The sequence below is a fragment of the Alnus glutinosa genome, chromosome 13, assembly GCF_958979055.1.
Source record: "Alnus glutinosa chromosome 13, dhAlnGlut1.1, whole genome shotgun sequence".
Taxonomy (NCBI): domain Eukaryota; kingdom Viridiplantae; phylum Streptophyta; class Magnoliopsida; order Fagales; family Betulaceae; genus Alnus; species Alnus glutinosa.
The window spans coordinates 3,601,401-3,616,913 of NC_084898.1; the positions used below are offsets into that span (position 1 = coordinate 3,601,401).

Consider the following 15,513-nt stretch of genomic DNA (forward strand, 5'->3'; position numbering starts at 1 on the left):
CTTTTCACTCGCCCCTTGCTTGGACTTGATCCTACTAAATCGAGGCATGACACGTGTTTAGGAATTTAACATTTGTTTTCTGTTTTTTAAACGATGATCGATTTAAAAATTAATTGGAACTGTTATATCAATATTGTAAAATAATTATATGATCAAAATATGATTTCTAGTATTATTTTTTTCTATTTTGCAACAATTAGTATGTTTGGCCGCATCATTTTACAGGCTAAAAATATGTTTTTAAACAAAATTAAAAAATATTCATTTTAAAAGTGCGTTTAAAAAAAAATGTCAATTACACATTTTCAAACAATAGGTAATGAGGTTAAAAAAAAAAAGGACCATAAAAGTTAAAACAGACTTTTATTCATGATTTAATTCCAACTTGATGTGTCACAATCCTATGAGATTATAATACATTTTCCAAAATGATAGATCTCATGGGATTGTGACACATCAGGTTGAAATCAAATTCTGAAAAAAAAAATGTTTTGATGTCTAGCATTCCTCATATTATAATTTTATTAAACGTTTAACTACTTATTTTAAAATTATATTTTTATTAGCTATGTTTTAAATTTTTTATTTTTTTAAAAAAAATTGCATAATTAGAAAGTTGAAACCGTTAAATCAAACGAATACAAAATAAAACAAAAACAAAATGGAATTTACGGTAAAAACTAAAAACTCACAAAAGTATTGCAAGCCAAGGGAAACCAACTTCTTGGTGTTAAATCCCAAAAGGAAAGCTCAGATGCATTTTTTTCGTCCGAAGAATCAGACGTTTGTGATGGACCCTACCATCACATCAAACGCAAAGTTTCTTCACTGCTAACCGATAGTGCACCAGCCGGGAATCGAACCCGGGTCTGTACCGTGGCAGGGTACTATTCTACCACTAGACCACTGGTGCTTGTTGTAACGGTGTGAGTCTTTAGAATTAAATAGTGATTGTTTGTGCCATACAGCAACTGCTTTTTCAATGCAGCCAGCAATGAGTTATGCTATTTATCTTTCGTTTATCTCCTACAAAAAAATATTGCTTTTAAAATTTTATTGGATTTAAGATAAATCATTATTAAATTTTGATCTAATAAAAATTTTAAAAATCACGTCAACTTTAAATAATGATAATAATAATAATAAAATGGTATATAACATTACCGGCCAACAACTCACTAGTAGCACCCTTTCACATTTTTTTATAATTTCACCCAAATATTCGCAAGGCGAGGAGAAAAATACAAGAACTTCTGAGTTATTATCCATGTTAAAAAATTGTTATAAGGATTTAACATAGAAGGATTTAAACCCGTTAGAATAGACATTCGATGGAGGACCTAAGAAAAAGAAAAACAGAATGATAGATTATGTTGGCATAATCTATCATTTTATTTTTCATTCTCTTTAGCCCTTTATCAAAAATTAAATTTTTATTCCATAGTTATATTACAATGCTAACCTATCAATTCCATTAATTTTTAAATTATCCCATATACTTCCCTTTGCCTTTCCACCCACACCTTGCTTGGACTTGATCCCACCAAATCGAGGCATGACCCATGCTTAGGAATGTAACCTTCGTTTTCTTTTTCTTTTTTTAAAATGATCAATTTAAGAATTAGTTGAAACTATTATATCAGCATTAAAAATAATTGTAGGATTAAAATATAATTTTTAGCATTACTCTTTTCTATTTTATAATAATTAGTGTGTTTCGCCACAGCATTTTGCAGACTAAAAATGTAATTTTAATGAAAATACAAAAGTGTCACTTTTAAGAGTGCGCTTAAAAAAAGAAAATCTCAGTTCACGTTTTCAAACAATAGTCATTGGGGTGTTTATATATATATATATATAAATAAAGGTTAAACCACAATTTTAACTTGTAAATATTATATTTTTATTAGCTATGTTTTAAATTTTGTATTTTTTTTATTAAATTGCATATGATTTGAAATAGTTAAACCAACTTACGGTAAAAGGACAAAAAGTATTGCAAGCCATAGGGAAACCAACTTCATGGTGTTAAAACCCAAAAGGAAAGCTCAGATGCATTTTTTTCGTCCGAAGAATCAGACGTTTGTGATGGACCCTACCATCACATCAAACGCATAGTTTCTTCACTGCTAACCGACAGTGCACCAGCCGGGAATCGAACCCGGGTCTGTACCGTGGCAGGGTACTATTCTACCACTAGACCACTGGTGCTTGTTGTTCTGATGTGAGTCTTTAGAGTTAAATAATTATTTTTTGTGTCATACAGCAAAAGCTTTCTCAATGCAGCCAGCAACATTATCTATTTATTTTATTTTATCTTCTAAAAATGATATCACTTTTAAAATTTTATTAGATTTATGATAAATCATTATTAAATTTTGATCCAATGGTAATTTTAAAAATCACATCAACTTTAAATAATAATAATAATAACAATAATAAAGATGGATGACCAAATATTCGCTAGGCAAGGAGAAAAATACAAGAACTTTTGAGTTATTATTCATGTTGAAAATTTGTCTTAAGGATCTAACGTAGAAGGATTTTGTCCCGTTATGATAGAAATTCAATGGACGACCAAAGAGAAAGAAAAACAGAATGATAGCATTATGTTTTTCTTTCTCTTTGGCCCTCTATAGGATTTCTATCCTAACTAGACAAAATAAATGTGGATGTAGAGGTGATCGCATCATAATTAGTGTGGTCATCCCCACACCCAATCATCCCCAAGAAAGGTTGTAACTTCCATGAAAATTATAGAAAAGCAATACAAATCTTCATGAATAGTTGTATTGCACTCCCATATATGTGTGAACAAACAGAACAGAACATAATTCCAACATAATATATCATTATATTTTTCTTTCTCTTTGGTCCTCCATCATATTTATACTCTAACGGGACAAAATCCTTCTACATAAGATCCTTGTAACAATCTTCCAACAATTCATAAGTTATATATTGCTCAATTTATTTATATATTTAATGATTTAATAGTAAGATTTTCAATATGAATGTGAGTCGTGACATTGTTTAATCCGTTTATTTTTTAATTTACATAAAATACTTTTTTAATTTTTAATATATTTTAACAAATTTTGAAGTTATCAACGAAATATAACTTTCACGAGACGTTTAATAGTTTATGTTTCTCATCTACATAACCTATTTTATGCCGCTCTCCTACACCCTAGACATGCAATTATGAGGTGGCTCTTTATGAGGCCTATCTACTTGACTACTTGATCATGTTTTGGGTTATCCGAGTAAATGGGTCTCGCAAGGGACTTCTCACAATTGATTGCTCAAATTGCATGCAATTGTGCTACATCTCAATTTTACATTCAAAGACCTTTTATTCTCACTCACTTTCTTCTCCCACAATTCCTTTTCGTTGTCTCTTTTTCTCTTCCTTGCAATTTCTTAGATTATATGAAAATATAAGAAATATTTGGTGATTTTTCATACAAGCCAAATGCCAAAAAATGTTTCTAGAACCATTTTTAAGGTTGCAAAAAACCAGCGAAAAATAGCCACTTTTTCCCAAAATATGTTTTACGCGAAAACAAACTAGGTCTAAAATTTGATCCACATTACAATTTTGTTCATTAGTTGAAAAGGTCTTAACTTCATCTTTTAATAATTAAAAATGGAGAAAATGAAAATAGGAAACAAGATGAAAATTGTACCCAAGTAAAGGTCTTAACTTCATCTGGTTTGTAACCAAGTAAATAGGAAACAAGATGAAAATTGTACCAATGCATCTTTTAGATACTTAGGAAGTATAATTGTTAAGGTGATTATCAAAATTACATGTGCCCTTGGATTAGTAAAAAATTGAACTAAAACAACCAAGTGAGAGGCATACATATTTAAATACAGGAAAAATTTTACTTATCCCCTAAATTGTCACTCTTTTTGCAATGTTCCCCAAAGTTCAATTTCTTTCAATTTAGTATATTGAACTTTTACATTTTTGCAACGTCTCCCCTCCATTAAGGTTTGAGAATAAATCAGACGGTAGAAGTGGTAAAATAACCTTTATACCCCTCAAAATTTTTGAAAATTCCAAATTTACCCTTGCTTACAAATAATTTTTTATTTTTTTTATTTTTTATTTTTTTAAAAAAAAAAAAGAAAAAGAAAAAGAAAAAGAAAAAACGTGACCCGCTGTGGGTCTAGTGACAGATGGTGGGTCACTTGGGACCCATCCAATTTATTACTATATTATTATTATTTTTAATAAAAATCAGGACATTTTGAAAATTTCTATGCTAAGCTGGTAGCAAGTATGAACAAATGATCTTCAAATAAATCCAATGGTTCTTTGAATAGTACTTACAGTTTGGAGTTTTAGGAAGACAAAACATGTGAAAAACAAAAAAAAAGTCTCTAAATTAATATAAAATATTAAGACACACCTCAATAGAGCTTATATATATATATATATATATATATATATATATATATATATATATATATGAGCTAAATTATTAGTTCAATAAAAGAGTGAAAAAAACATTCTTCCTCTAATTATACTTTATGTAAGACTTAACTATTCATATTTCCCCTTGTATACAGAGGTGTGCAAAAAAATACACAATTGACTTTCGACCCGAGCGGGTCAGCTTCCAATTAAAGTATAGCAGAAAGTCGAAAGTTCAAATTCATTTATGACAACAATCAGGTTGGAAGTCAAAAATAAGTAAAAAAATTCAATTGATTATAACTCGATTCGACTCGATTAAAATAAGTTACTAAAACAATGCCGTTTTGTACATGAGTTACGAAATCAATTAAGATAAAAATAACATCGTTTTGGTGGGCATATATATTCATTTCATCCAGCCAAAAGGCCCAAAATCCTACCCCATGTCCCCGTGACCCCACTTAACTACTCTCTTAAATCTTTTGTTCTTATCATCTCCGTCAAAAGAAGGGTCGGAGGTTTTCTAACTCCACTTACTCAAACGGAGTTAGAAAGTGAAAAATAATCCGAATTCTCAGTAATTTATTGTTCAAATTTAATATATATATTAACAAAGCTCTTTGTCGAAAGAAAACAGTGTTTCTCACTCCAATGAAATCGATGCAAACCCTACGTGTAAACCATATCATGATCAGCTACTTGACTTCAAATAAATAAATAAATAAAAGGATAAAAAAAAAAATAAAGAAAAAAAGAAGAAGAGGAAAATACACGTACCATATTTATTTTTGTAAAATAAGAAAAAGGAGATACCATAAAAGTACCTAGTGGAAGCACAGTTTGCGTGATTATGAACCTTTATGAAATGGAAAGCATCAAAAGTTCTAAACTTGCTTCATAATCCTGAGGGTCCAGCGTGCAACTCTGCCGCCATGTTCTCCCTGGCCATCCGATACCTAGCATCGTGATCATCCTGATGCATCGACGGTCCAGCCCTAATCATTAACGTAAATCCTACGGCCTAAAATAGAGTAACCGCATGTCTATTACTGCTATCACTTGCAACGAATAATTTCCCCTGACTTTTGAGCAAGCGCCACGTATGCAAGTTGTAAAATAATTGAATACCGTTGAGTGTAAAGCAACCTAAAAGTTTGCTCAAAGTTTCAAACCAATCGCAGCAAGGGCATCCCGGAAATTCACAATCAAACCAGGGGCAAATCCGAAACAAAACCGGACAAAAGCAATCCCAGTTTCGACAACCAATCAGACCGCCGCAAAATCTTGTGTCCCCATTCGCTCTTGTCTCCGCGCACGCAACAACTGTCCGCACGCGATTGCTTCCCGTGGACGGCCACTTACACGTGGCGAGTACGCTTTAGTCGTACACAAAATATTACATATTTACAATACAAGGCCATCGAGACCACCTAGACAATAATAGTAATAAACTAATATATTGTAGAACACAACCAGTATGCGCATTGCGCACTACTATTCCGGCGAGGCTCCGGGAACATCGATGGCCGGCGAAAAGTATCAGAAGGGCCTGTACCAAGCTCTGTTGGATCGGTGTCAGAGTTTGGAGGCGAGTCACGCGAGGCTGAGAGAGCAGTTGGACGAGTTGGTGAAACAGAAGAAGATAAAGAAGGAAGAAATGGAGGCGGTGGCTTCGGATTACGACTGGGGTCGCCTGCCGGGACTGTTCACGACGGGGAGTCCTTACAGGAAAGTTTTGGAGTGCATGGGCCCCTCTGTTTACGTGTGCAGAGCTTCTTCTGGGGAGATCATATACTGGTATGCGTGTGTGGCAAAGAGAAATTTCATGAAAAGTTAGACACTCCTTAATTTGTTTGCCTGTTTGTGAGCTTTTTTGGTTACCCATGTTGCTTTCTCGGAGTTACTGTGAGTGTGAGTCGTGTTACTGTAGCTGTTTTGATGGAACAGTTGTGTGGAATGCAGAATCAAGATTTGAGATGAGGGGACGAAACTTAAAAAATGAACATCTTTAAAGGTAAAAAATTAATTTTGGGAGTCGAACTCATTAAAAAAAAAAGGGTTACGAGAATTTTAAAAAAATTTAGGCAACTTATATCCCAAGCCCAAGGATAGTTCCGCCCATGTGGAATTAAGGTCGAGCATGTTTGATGTAGTGGCGACGGTTGAGATGTTAAATCACCACTAATTATAAAAGTGGATTAAATGGAAGATAAATTGACGGATATAAAGTTCGAACTAAAATTTTTGTATATTATGATAAATCGTCACTTATCTAAAAAATTTAAATTAATTGAAATAAATAAATTTAATCATTTAATTTATATTTTAACAAGAAATATCTTCACTTTTCAAGTAAGTTTTATGTTAATTTGAATGGAATTGAACTTGAAGAATTTGGTGAATGAATTAATAAAAGTGAGTCTTTGAATAGAGAGGTAGTACAATTTGGTAGGAGATATAATATATTGATCTTTCAGTCAAAGTTCGAAGATGCTTAATCAACAGAAGTTCACATTCAAAGTTAATAATCTGGAAGATGTGAAGTTCGATAACTTTAACTCGTTAATTTCGTAAAAAATTACAAGCCCTACTGAGAATATAGTTCAAGGTCTAACCAGGCTCAAGTCTCAAGGCAAGGATTAAATAACTTAGGCATAATGCCTAGGGGCAGAGCTCTCTGTTTTTGGGGCGCCACCAATGTTAGGTCAATTTTATTCCCATCAAGACTTTTTTTTTGAATTGGTTAAGTCACACACGCATGGATCCATTGGGTATCCAAGTTAAAATTCTGGCTCCACCCTGCTAATGCTTAATGCTTAATGCTTAAGACCTTATTGTATGGCTTATATGCTTAATGCTCAAATTTCAGCAAAAGGTATAGGTCTTTATCTCATTAATGAGATTTAACTTGGCTCTCCTCCTGCCTAATGTGCTGAGGCTTGTTGTATGTCATCTTCATATGCTTATCTCATATGTCAGCAAAGGCAAAGATTCTTAATCACAATACAGAGTAAATACTAATCTTTACATATTTTAACATTTTCAAGCTTACTTTATTCAAACTTTCACTGACCAATCTCACTTAGGACTGTATGGTAACTGATCAGTTAAAAACATTTACCTTTTTTTTTTAAAAAAAAAAAAAACAAATTTGATATGATAATCGAAGATGCTTGAAGTGTATGGTGCGTTTGGTTCGTAACATTATTCAATATTCGAACCGGGTTTTTATTCAAAAACCCATACCCGGATCCAAGTTGAATAAAACCCATGGGTCACTTGAATAAAGTTTGAATAGTTTGAATAAACCCATCATATATTTATTATTATTATTCTTTACCATATCAATCATTATACACAACTTTTCATACAATCCAATCATTTTCAATCATTTTATACTATTATAAAAAACTTTTTTAAAACCCATCATTTATTTTTTATTATTATTTTTTACCATACCAATCATTATACACAACTTTTCATACAATCCAATCATTTCCAATTACTTTATACTATTATAAAACACTTTTTTCCAATCTTTCAAATTCAACACCCAAACACATATTCAAAAGAATCTAAAATTATATTCAACATCCAAACACATTTTTATTGCCTTGAAATTCGTGATCAGATTCAGAATATTATTCATATTCAAAATATTCGATACCCAAACGCACCATACAATTTTTACTATAACCCCTTACAAATTCACGTGACAGTCCACATTTTATAAAAATGAGTGTCACGTGACAATTAACATGTTAGTATATGACATAATAAGTGTCACGTGGACTGTTATTTTGTTCCCATTTTCTTAACATATTTGAAGATATGCTTAGATAACTACGTATATTTACTTTTTAGACTGGTTTTAAAGCTATACTTTTTGAAATAAGAGCAGAGGCCTCGAAACTCTCTAATTTGTTGAGATCTTTTCTGCATGCTCTGGATCAGAAAAAAATGCATGTTACATCTCATCATTAGCTATGTGATTCTTGTAAAACTATCTTAGTGTCAACAGGTTCCACTTAAGACTAAGAAAGAAAGAGGAACGCTATTCTTCACACTCATTTATCACACTAATTTTATACTAGTTCACGTAACGTGTTTTAAATGTTTTTTCATGTTAGCCGCTAAAACAACAAAGTGAAATGCAATTCAACATTCTGGTATGACCATCTCTTAGCATTCTCTTTGTTCTCTTGTTTTCTATTTATTTTATTTATTATTAATTTTTTAAATAGACTAGAATGCTGAATAGCATTTCTCAAAAGTAAAAGGAAAGCCACTTAAAATATATATGTTCGGCCGATGTAAAATAAGCGTGATAAATGGGTGTGAATAATAAGAAAGAAATAATTATTTTCTTTGTGCATGTTAGCAATATCACATCTCGCTTTTATCTCAAAAAAAAAATCTATTTTCAGGAATCGTTCTGCTGAAAATCTCTTTGGATGGAAGGAATATGAAGTCCTTGGACAACAAGTTGCTAAAATCCTAATAGCTGAAGAAAATTATGCACCTCTAAAGAACATCATGGGTGGGTTGAGCATTGGGCAATCATGGTCAGGTCGATTTCCTTTCAAGAAGAGGTCCGGTGAAATATTCGTGGCGATTGTGACAAAAACCCCATTATACGAGGATGGTGAGCTTGCTGGTTTTATCACTGTTTCAAGTGATGCAACATTATATAACAGCAAAGGCTCAGACAACCTGAGAACATGTCAGGATCATGCAGGGGGGTCAAACTTGAAAAGGATTCAGTGGCACCCACGTCCACCAATTGTGCCAGTGCCACAGATTGCATCCTCTGTTTCCAATCTGGTGCACTACTACAATTCCTTCAATTCTCTTTCCTCCTATTTTTGTAGTAACTACAGTGTAATTATAATTATCAAATTAAATTATTGTTTCTAAGAGTGTGTGATCTTTTAGGCCTCAAAACTTTTATTGAGGAGACGTGGAGATGATACATGCAGTGCATGTTATGCATCGATGGACAGGGAGGATACTGCAATAGACTCTGAAGATGTTAAATTAGAGAAACCCAGTACACTAGTAAGTCTCTTTTCAAATGGGTTACAGATCAAATTTGTGTATGTACTTTTGATGAGGAGATTCTGAAGATTGTAGCATTCACACAAATTGGCTAGCCGGGATGCAAATTTAGGTGAAAATGTAACTGCATGTGGCTAGCTACTTTTGCCTGATAATTGGTTTTTTACTCTTGATAAGACACGCATATGACTTTAGAATGTAGGTGTTTTGAAAAAGAAATAATATTTAAATGAGATAGTGAAAGTTTATAGCTAAAATAGAGAGCTGGACGTATGTGCTTTGAAAAAATAAGTAGTTAAAATAGAAAAAAAAAAAAAAAAAAAAAAAAAAAAAAAAAAAAGAAGAAGAAGAAGAAGAAGAAGAAGAAGAAAGAAAGAAGATTTTTTTAGCTAAAATGGAGAATAAATTTGTTGAGCCGGATGAATGCTCATTTGTTATTGTTGACTCTTTAAAGGTACTTTCACTGCCTATCACAATCACAAATATTTATTATTGGGACTCTAGATTTTTATTTGTCCAATAGGATCATGTGTTCATTATTGGGATGAGAATAATGAGTTCTTAATATTTTTTCCAAGCTATTTGTTGGAGTGAGCCTTTCCACTTTCCTTGCTTCTTTCAAAATTAATTGTGTTGGAGTGAGCCTTTTGATACTTTGATCTTATTATGTAGCCTGTCTATCTCTATCCATCATCTGTATGTGAACTTCTGCTAAATGGTATGCTGCCATTGGTGTATGCTTCATTACATTTGAATTTGTTTCAGTAGTTATTAAAATTATTGGGAAACTCTTTCATTGTTCAACCTACTACAAATAATATTAATCTGAAAAATTCTCCCATCTCAATAGGAATAGCCTCTCCTTTTGATTAACATTTGTGCTATATTAATTGGTTGGGATGGATGACTGTAGGCAGCAAAGGTCTTGGCAAAGCTCCACATTAAGGGAACTCACAACTCTGGAAAAGAAGATGATGGAAGTATTCAAGAAAATAGTGCTAATGATTCTTCAGCAAGAAAAGTGATAAGCAATCCTTATTCTTCTAGAGAGGCATCAACTTCAGACCTATGCACAACTGATACAAAGGATAAGGGAGAGATCCCCCTCAATAATGTATATGAGCATAGAGCTCCAAATGACTTTGAGGAGACTTCTTTTGTAGCCTCTTCAAGGGAGTGTACCGAGTGTTGTGGATTACCCAGAACTGGAAATCCGTTGCCAAGATTAGGCTGCAAAGTCGAAGCGCATGAGTTGGAACCAGAAGTATCAAACTTGAAAGCTTTAGATATAGAAGATGAAAGGCAAAGACAAGAAGACAGTAAACAGTTCACAAGTTCAGGGGAGAGCCTCGGCAGCAATGAGAGTCCATCAAGCAAAGGGGAAAATGAATTGGACTATATAGTAGATTGTGAGATTCACTGGGAAGACCTAGATTTTGGGGATGAGATTGGGCAAGGTAAACTTGAGTTTGATAACTTTTTTAGCTGCAGTAGTTCGTTTGTCAAGTGCACTTTTTTTTAATAATACTATTATTTAACCACTCACTATTATGACTATTAGTCAATATAGGACTTAACATTATCACATGAAATTGAAATAAATCTTCCCCTCATGTGTGAGTTTGTATCACATTGACATAAGTTCTTATTGTAAGTGAGTCTTCTATAAATCCAAAAGTGTCCCACATATAAGAGTAAGAGTTGTACACTTATCTAAAAGAAATTTGAATCATCAACTTTAATATCACTTGTTAAGAAAAATAATGCATGTCAGATCTCCAAGTGAGGCTTTGATATAAGATGTTGGGCATCACTAAACTCAAAATCAATACTCTAACAATATCTTAAATATATGTAGAACTGTCAATTAATCTCACAATCTTATGTTAAAGGCATACGGATAATATTATATAACAACAATAGTAGGTCTATTAACTATTTGAAACATTTTCAATTTCCTTTTATGAGAAGATTTAGGCTCAAAGTAAGGAAATAGGAATTTAAAATATGCTATAAATATATTCAGAGCCAGCAACTGGCTGCCTGATTTCTTATATCATGAATTGGTTCTTGCCTTACAGGTTCCTATGCTATTGTTTATCGTGGACTTTGGAATGGATCAGTAAATTTTCATACTTGCAAGTTCCTCTATTTCCTGTTCCAAGTAAGAGTATTAATTCAATGACTTGACCTTAAGAATTGTTGTTCCTAATCAGGATGTTGCCATTAAGGTTTACTTCGGGAATGAATATAGTGAAGGAACTTTATGTGACTACAAAAAAGAGGTACAGGAAGCTCAGCTAATTTATAACTGCTTATCTATGTTGTTTGGGGAAAGGAAGCACCTGATCCTGGGACCCTATGATTTGCATGTGTACGTTTCAGATTGATATAATGAAGAGATTAAGACATCCAAATGTATTGCTGTTTATGGGAGCAGTATATACACAGCAGCGACTTGCAATTGTCACAGAGTACCTACCCAGGCAAGAAGTGTTTTTCTTTTTAAGAGTGGTTAATGTTAAAATGTTAATCAAATGATTAAATTTACATCTTCCTATCAGTTCAAGTTTTTGGGAAAAGTGGTGATTGAACATGGTATTTGAGTTGATGTCTTGAGTTCGAACATTTCTTGTTTTTTTCTTTTGTAGAAGTCACTGATTGGCCCTGCTAGTGTGAGAATCTCTTATTAATTGGGATACTTCATGCTATTAAAGTATTGATTAAATGATTAAATTTACCATTTCCTATTATTTTAAATTTTTGGAATGAGTAGTGATTTTAACATGGTTTTAGAGCAAATATCATAAGTTCGAACCTAAAGCTTAAACTTTTGAAATAAGTAGTGATTTAACAACTTTTTTTTTTTTTTTTCATAATTAAAAGGGCAGGAGGGGGCAACCAACTGTGACTATCCTATCTAGGCGCTAACATGGTAGCACCTACCCGCTGTGAATTGCTCATGGGGGGCTTAGACGGCAAATAACTGCAGGCATTCTTTCAAAACCGATTGAGCCATAGCTTGACTCAACCCCACTAGGGAATCAGTGGCACCCAAGGTGGCTAACACTAATCAAGAGTGAGTGATTCCCATTGCAGGATTCAAACTCGCTCCCTAGTGCATGCCTAACCACATGGGGATTGCTTTGAGACCACTGAACCACCACCACCGGTGATTTAACAACTTGACTCAACCCCACTAGGGAATCAATGGCACCCAAGGTGGCTAACACTAATCAAGAGTGAGTGATTCCCATTGCAGGATTCGAACTCGCTCCCTAGTGCATGCCTAACCACATGGGGATTGCCTTGAGACCATTGAACCACCACCACTGGTGATTTAACAACTTGATGTGTGCATATACTAGCTAGGGCTCAATCTAATGAGCTCAACTCTGTGCATATTCATATTCTGCTCTGTTTTTTTCTCTTTTTGAGAAGTAAATGCCAGTATATTAATTGTTTTGCATGGTCAGAGGAAGCCTTTTCAAAACACTTCACAGGAACAATCAGGCATTAGACATTAGACGGCGTCTGAGGATGGCCCTTGACGTTGTATGTTCTTTCTCCCTCTCTCTATCCCTCTGTGTGTGTCTACTTTTAGAACATGAGGGAAAGCACAACAAAATCCATTTTTTTACTGCAGGCTAGAGGTATGAATTATTTGCATCACAGAAATCCGCCAATAGTACATAGAGACCTGAAGTCTTCAAACCTGCTTGTTGCTAAAAACTGGACTGTCAAGGTAATATGTGGTGGTTAATTGCTTTAAATGATTCAAGGAGATTGAGCAATGAGCATATAGCAGCTGCTTAGAAGTCATTCAATTGTTTTTCAGGTTGGAGACTTCGGTCTGTCAAGATTAAAGAACTCAACCTTTATAACAGCAAAATCAGGGAGAGGAACAGTAATGATCTGTATTAATCCCTCTTTTCATTGTTTTTTCTTGTAAAATCTCTTTTTAACTCTTATATTCATATGCAATGGCTACTTTTTGTCGGTGAACATCCTTGAATTGTTTGTCTTCTACATGCAGCCTCAGTGGATGGCCCCTGAAGTCCTTCGAAATGAACCTTCAAATGAAAAGTAAGTTACATTGATTAAGCTTTAAAAGTTTCATTTCCCTTAAATCATCATTTATCTCAAAAGCTTAAGCTGAAAGGAATGGTGGATTGAATTTAATCATTTCATTAATATTCTAATATTCTTTAGGGGCCGGCGGTTGAGTGATATTCATGTGAAACATTTTACTGTAATAATAAAATTCCTTCTTTTTAATCAGATCTGATGTGTTCAGTTTTGGTGTCATCCTGTGGGAATTGATGACAGAATCCATTCCTTGGAAGAACCTAAACTCCTTACAGGTCTCTCTCTCTCTCTCTCTTGCACACACAAACACACACATGACACATTCAAGCTCTCTAGTCTTTGAAGCTCCTGTGTGACCATTGTCTTCCATTTCAAAAGGTTGTTGGAGTGGTAGGGTTCATGGACAGAAGATTAGACCTACCAGAAGGCCTTGATCCCCAAGTAACATCCATTATCCAAGACTGTTGGCAAAGGTACTTCCATTTTCACTACTTCCTTTTCTGTGTTTTACATTAAACTTGTAAGTTGAACTAAACCTTTGTTTGCTTGAAAACAAGCAGTGATCCAGAACAGCGCCCATCATTTGAAGGCATAATCCAGATAATGATGGCCCTACTCCAAAAAGCTCCAGCAGTGCCAACCCCGAGGAGCTCAGAACCATAAAATTGCAATCAAATATACAGTTGCCTACAGTTTAGAAAAGCTCAAACAGACTAACTGAATAACATATACAGTTGTTTTTTAGAAAAGGAAACTGTTATTTCCTTTTGAAGAGGATAGTTTTAAGGTGTGTGAAGGATGGGACAGGATGAGCATTAGATTTTAGAAGAACTTGCTGGAATGAGTCGTGAGTTTTGGTGGGCTAAAGTGATAAGGGTCTTCGTCTATGTGGTAGTCCAAAAGTTTACCTAAATAAGTGTAGATACACGAAGTGACCCTGCTTTGATTCAACTTCAGATAAAAATAATAATAAATAATAAAAAAATTAGCTTGACACTTATATGAACCGACACTATAAGGATAATGGGGTTGGTGGCCAAGCATGGACCCCAAGGTGTTGATTTTTTATTTTTTGTTTTTTGTTTTACTCAAAAAATTCTTATAATTGAATCCTCCATTACCCCATGCAATCGTTCCTTTGCATATTCCAGTTTTATTTCAGTTTATTGAAAGACCTTGATGCTGGGCAAAAATAAAGTAGCTTTGAGTTCTTATGCAGTCATGGGATTCATTCTAGTGGTGTATATTCTATTATTCTGTGAGGAAATAATGGAGCTTTGGTTTGCATATGGGTGAAACATCAAAGACAAATAAATAGTGTGGACTTCTGTCAAACACTTTTACTAAATAAAAAAAATAAAAATTGCTAAATGCTACAGTGCTAGCCAATTTTGACTAGCACTATAGCTAATCAATGAATAAATAAACTAATTAAAAAATTAAGTTTGATTCTCTCTCCTATTAGGGATAAAGAAATAATATAGCTCAACAATGAACAATAGCTCACTATAGAAGTCAAGTTGATGAATGGGACATTGCTATTTATTATTTAAATTCATGGCTCAATTTAAGAGCATCTCTAATATTCGTAAATGGCTCATAATAGTCAATTTATGAGCCATTTTTTGTCTCCGGTGAATAAGCATAATAAAATTTTTCCTTCTAATGTGAATAGTAAATAGACAAAAAGGCATATTCACTATTCACAATACAAATATATTTTTATTATTTTCTCTCTATACCTTTCCTTCTTTTACACTCTCTCTCCCTATTTCTTTCACAATACTCTCTTCCACTTAAAATAATATTTAAAAAAAAATAAAAAGTAGAATAGATAATATGTTGGAGACAGTATAAAAAAAAGTAGCTAAAGTTGAGAGTTGTATTTTTTCAATAATTACTTTGATTATTATTGTTAGAGATGCTCTAAGATGATG

General features: G+C 33.5%; 1 protein-coding gene and 4 non-coding genes across 5 annotated transcripts; 1 reads left to right on the forward strand and 4 right to left on the reverse strand.

Moving 5' to 3' along the window:
* Window positions 1–746: 746 nt before the first annotated feature.
* LOC133855109 (small nucleolar RNA snoR114) lies at window positions 747–834 on the reverse strand. Its single transcript, XR_009896947.1, has one exon. It is a non-coding gene; the product is annotated as a small nucleolar RNA snoR114 (small nucleolar RNA).
* Window positions 835–842: 8 nt separating this feature from the next.
* TRNAG-GCC (transfer RNA glycine (anticodon GCC)) lies at window positions 843–913 on the reverse strand. Its single transcript has one exon. It is a non-coding gene; the product is annotated as a tRNA-Gly (tRNA).
* A 1,131-nt stretch (window positions 914–2,044) lies between these two features.
* On the reverse strand, window positions 2,045–2,132 carry LOC133855110 (small nucleolar RNA snoR114). Its single transcript, XR_009896948.1, has one exon. It is a non-coding gene; the product is annotated as a small nucleolar RNA snoR114 (small nucleolar RNA).
* Window positions 2,133–2,140: 8 nt separating this feature from the next.
* Window positions 2,141–2,211, reverse strand: TRNAG-GCC (transfer RNA glycine (anticodon GCC)). Its single transcript has one exon. It is a non-coding gene; the product is annotated as a tRNA-Gly (tRNA).
* Window positions 2,212–5,876: 3,665 nt separating this feature from the next.
* LOC133855039 (uncharacterized) lies at window positions 5,877–14,572 on the forward strand. The gene is made up of 14 exons (XM_062291333.1): window positions 5,877–6,226; window positions 8,857–9,253; window positions 9,365–9,487; window positions 10,401–10,944; window positions 11,569–11,609; window positions 11,704–11,772; window positions 11,873–11,973; window positions 12,964–13,042; window positions 13,134–13,232; window positions 13,326–13,394; window positions 13,524–13,573; window positions 13,770–13,851; window positions 13,955–14,049; window positions 14,137–14,572. The coding sequence occupies exons 1-14, from the start codon at window positions 5,907–5,909 to the stop codon at window positions 14,237–14,239; spliced, it is 2,172 nt and encodes a 723-aa protein (XP_062147317.1). The 5' UTR covers window positions 5,877–5,906; the 3' UTR covers window positions 14,240–14,572.
* The last annotated feature ends 941 nt before the right edge of the window (window positions 14,573–15,513 follow it).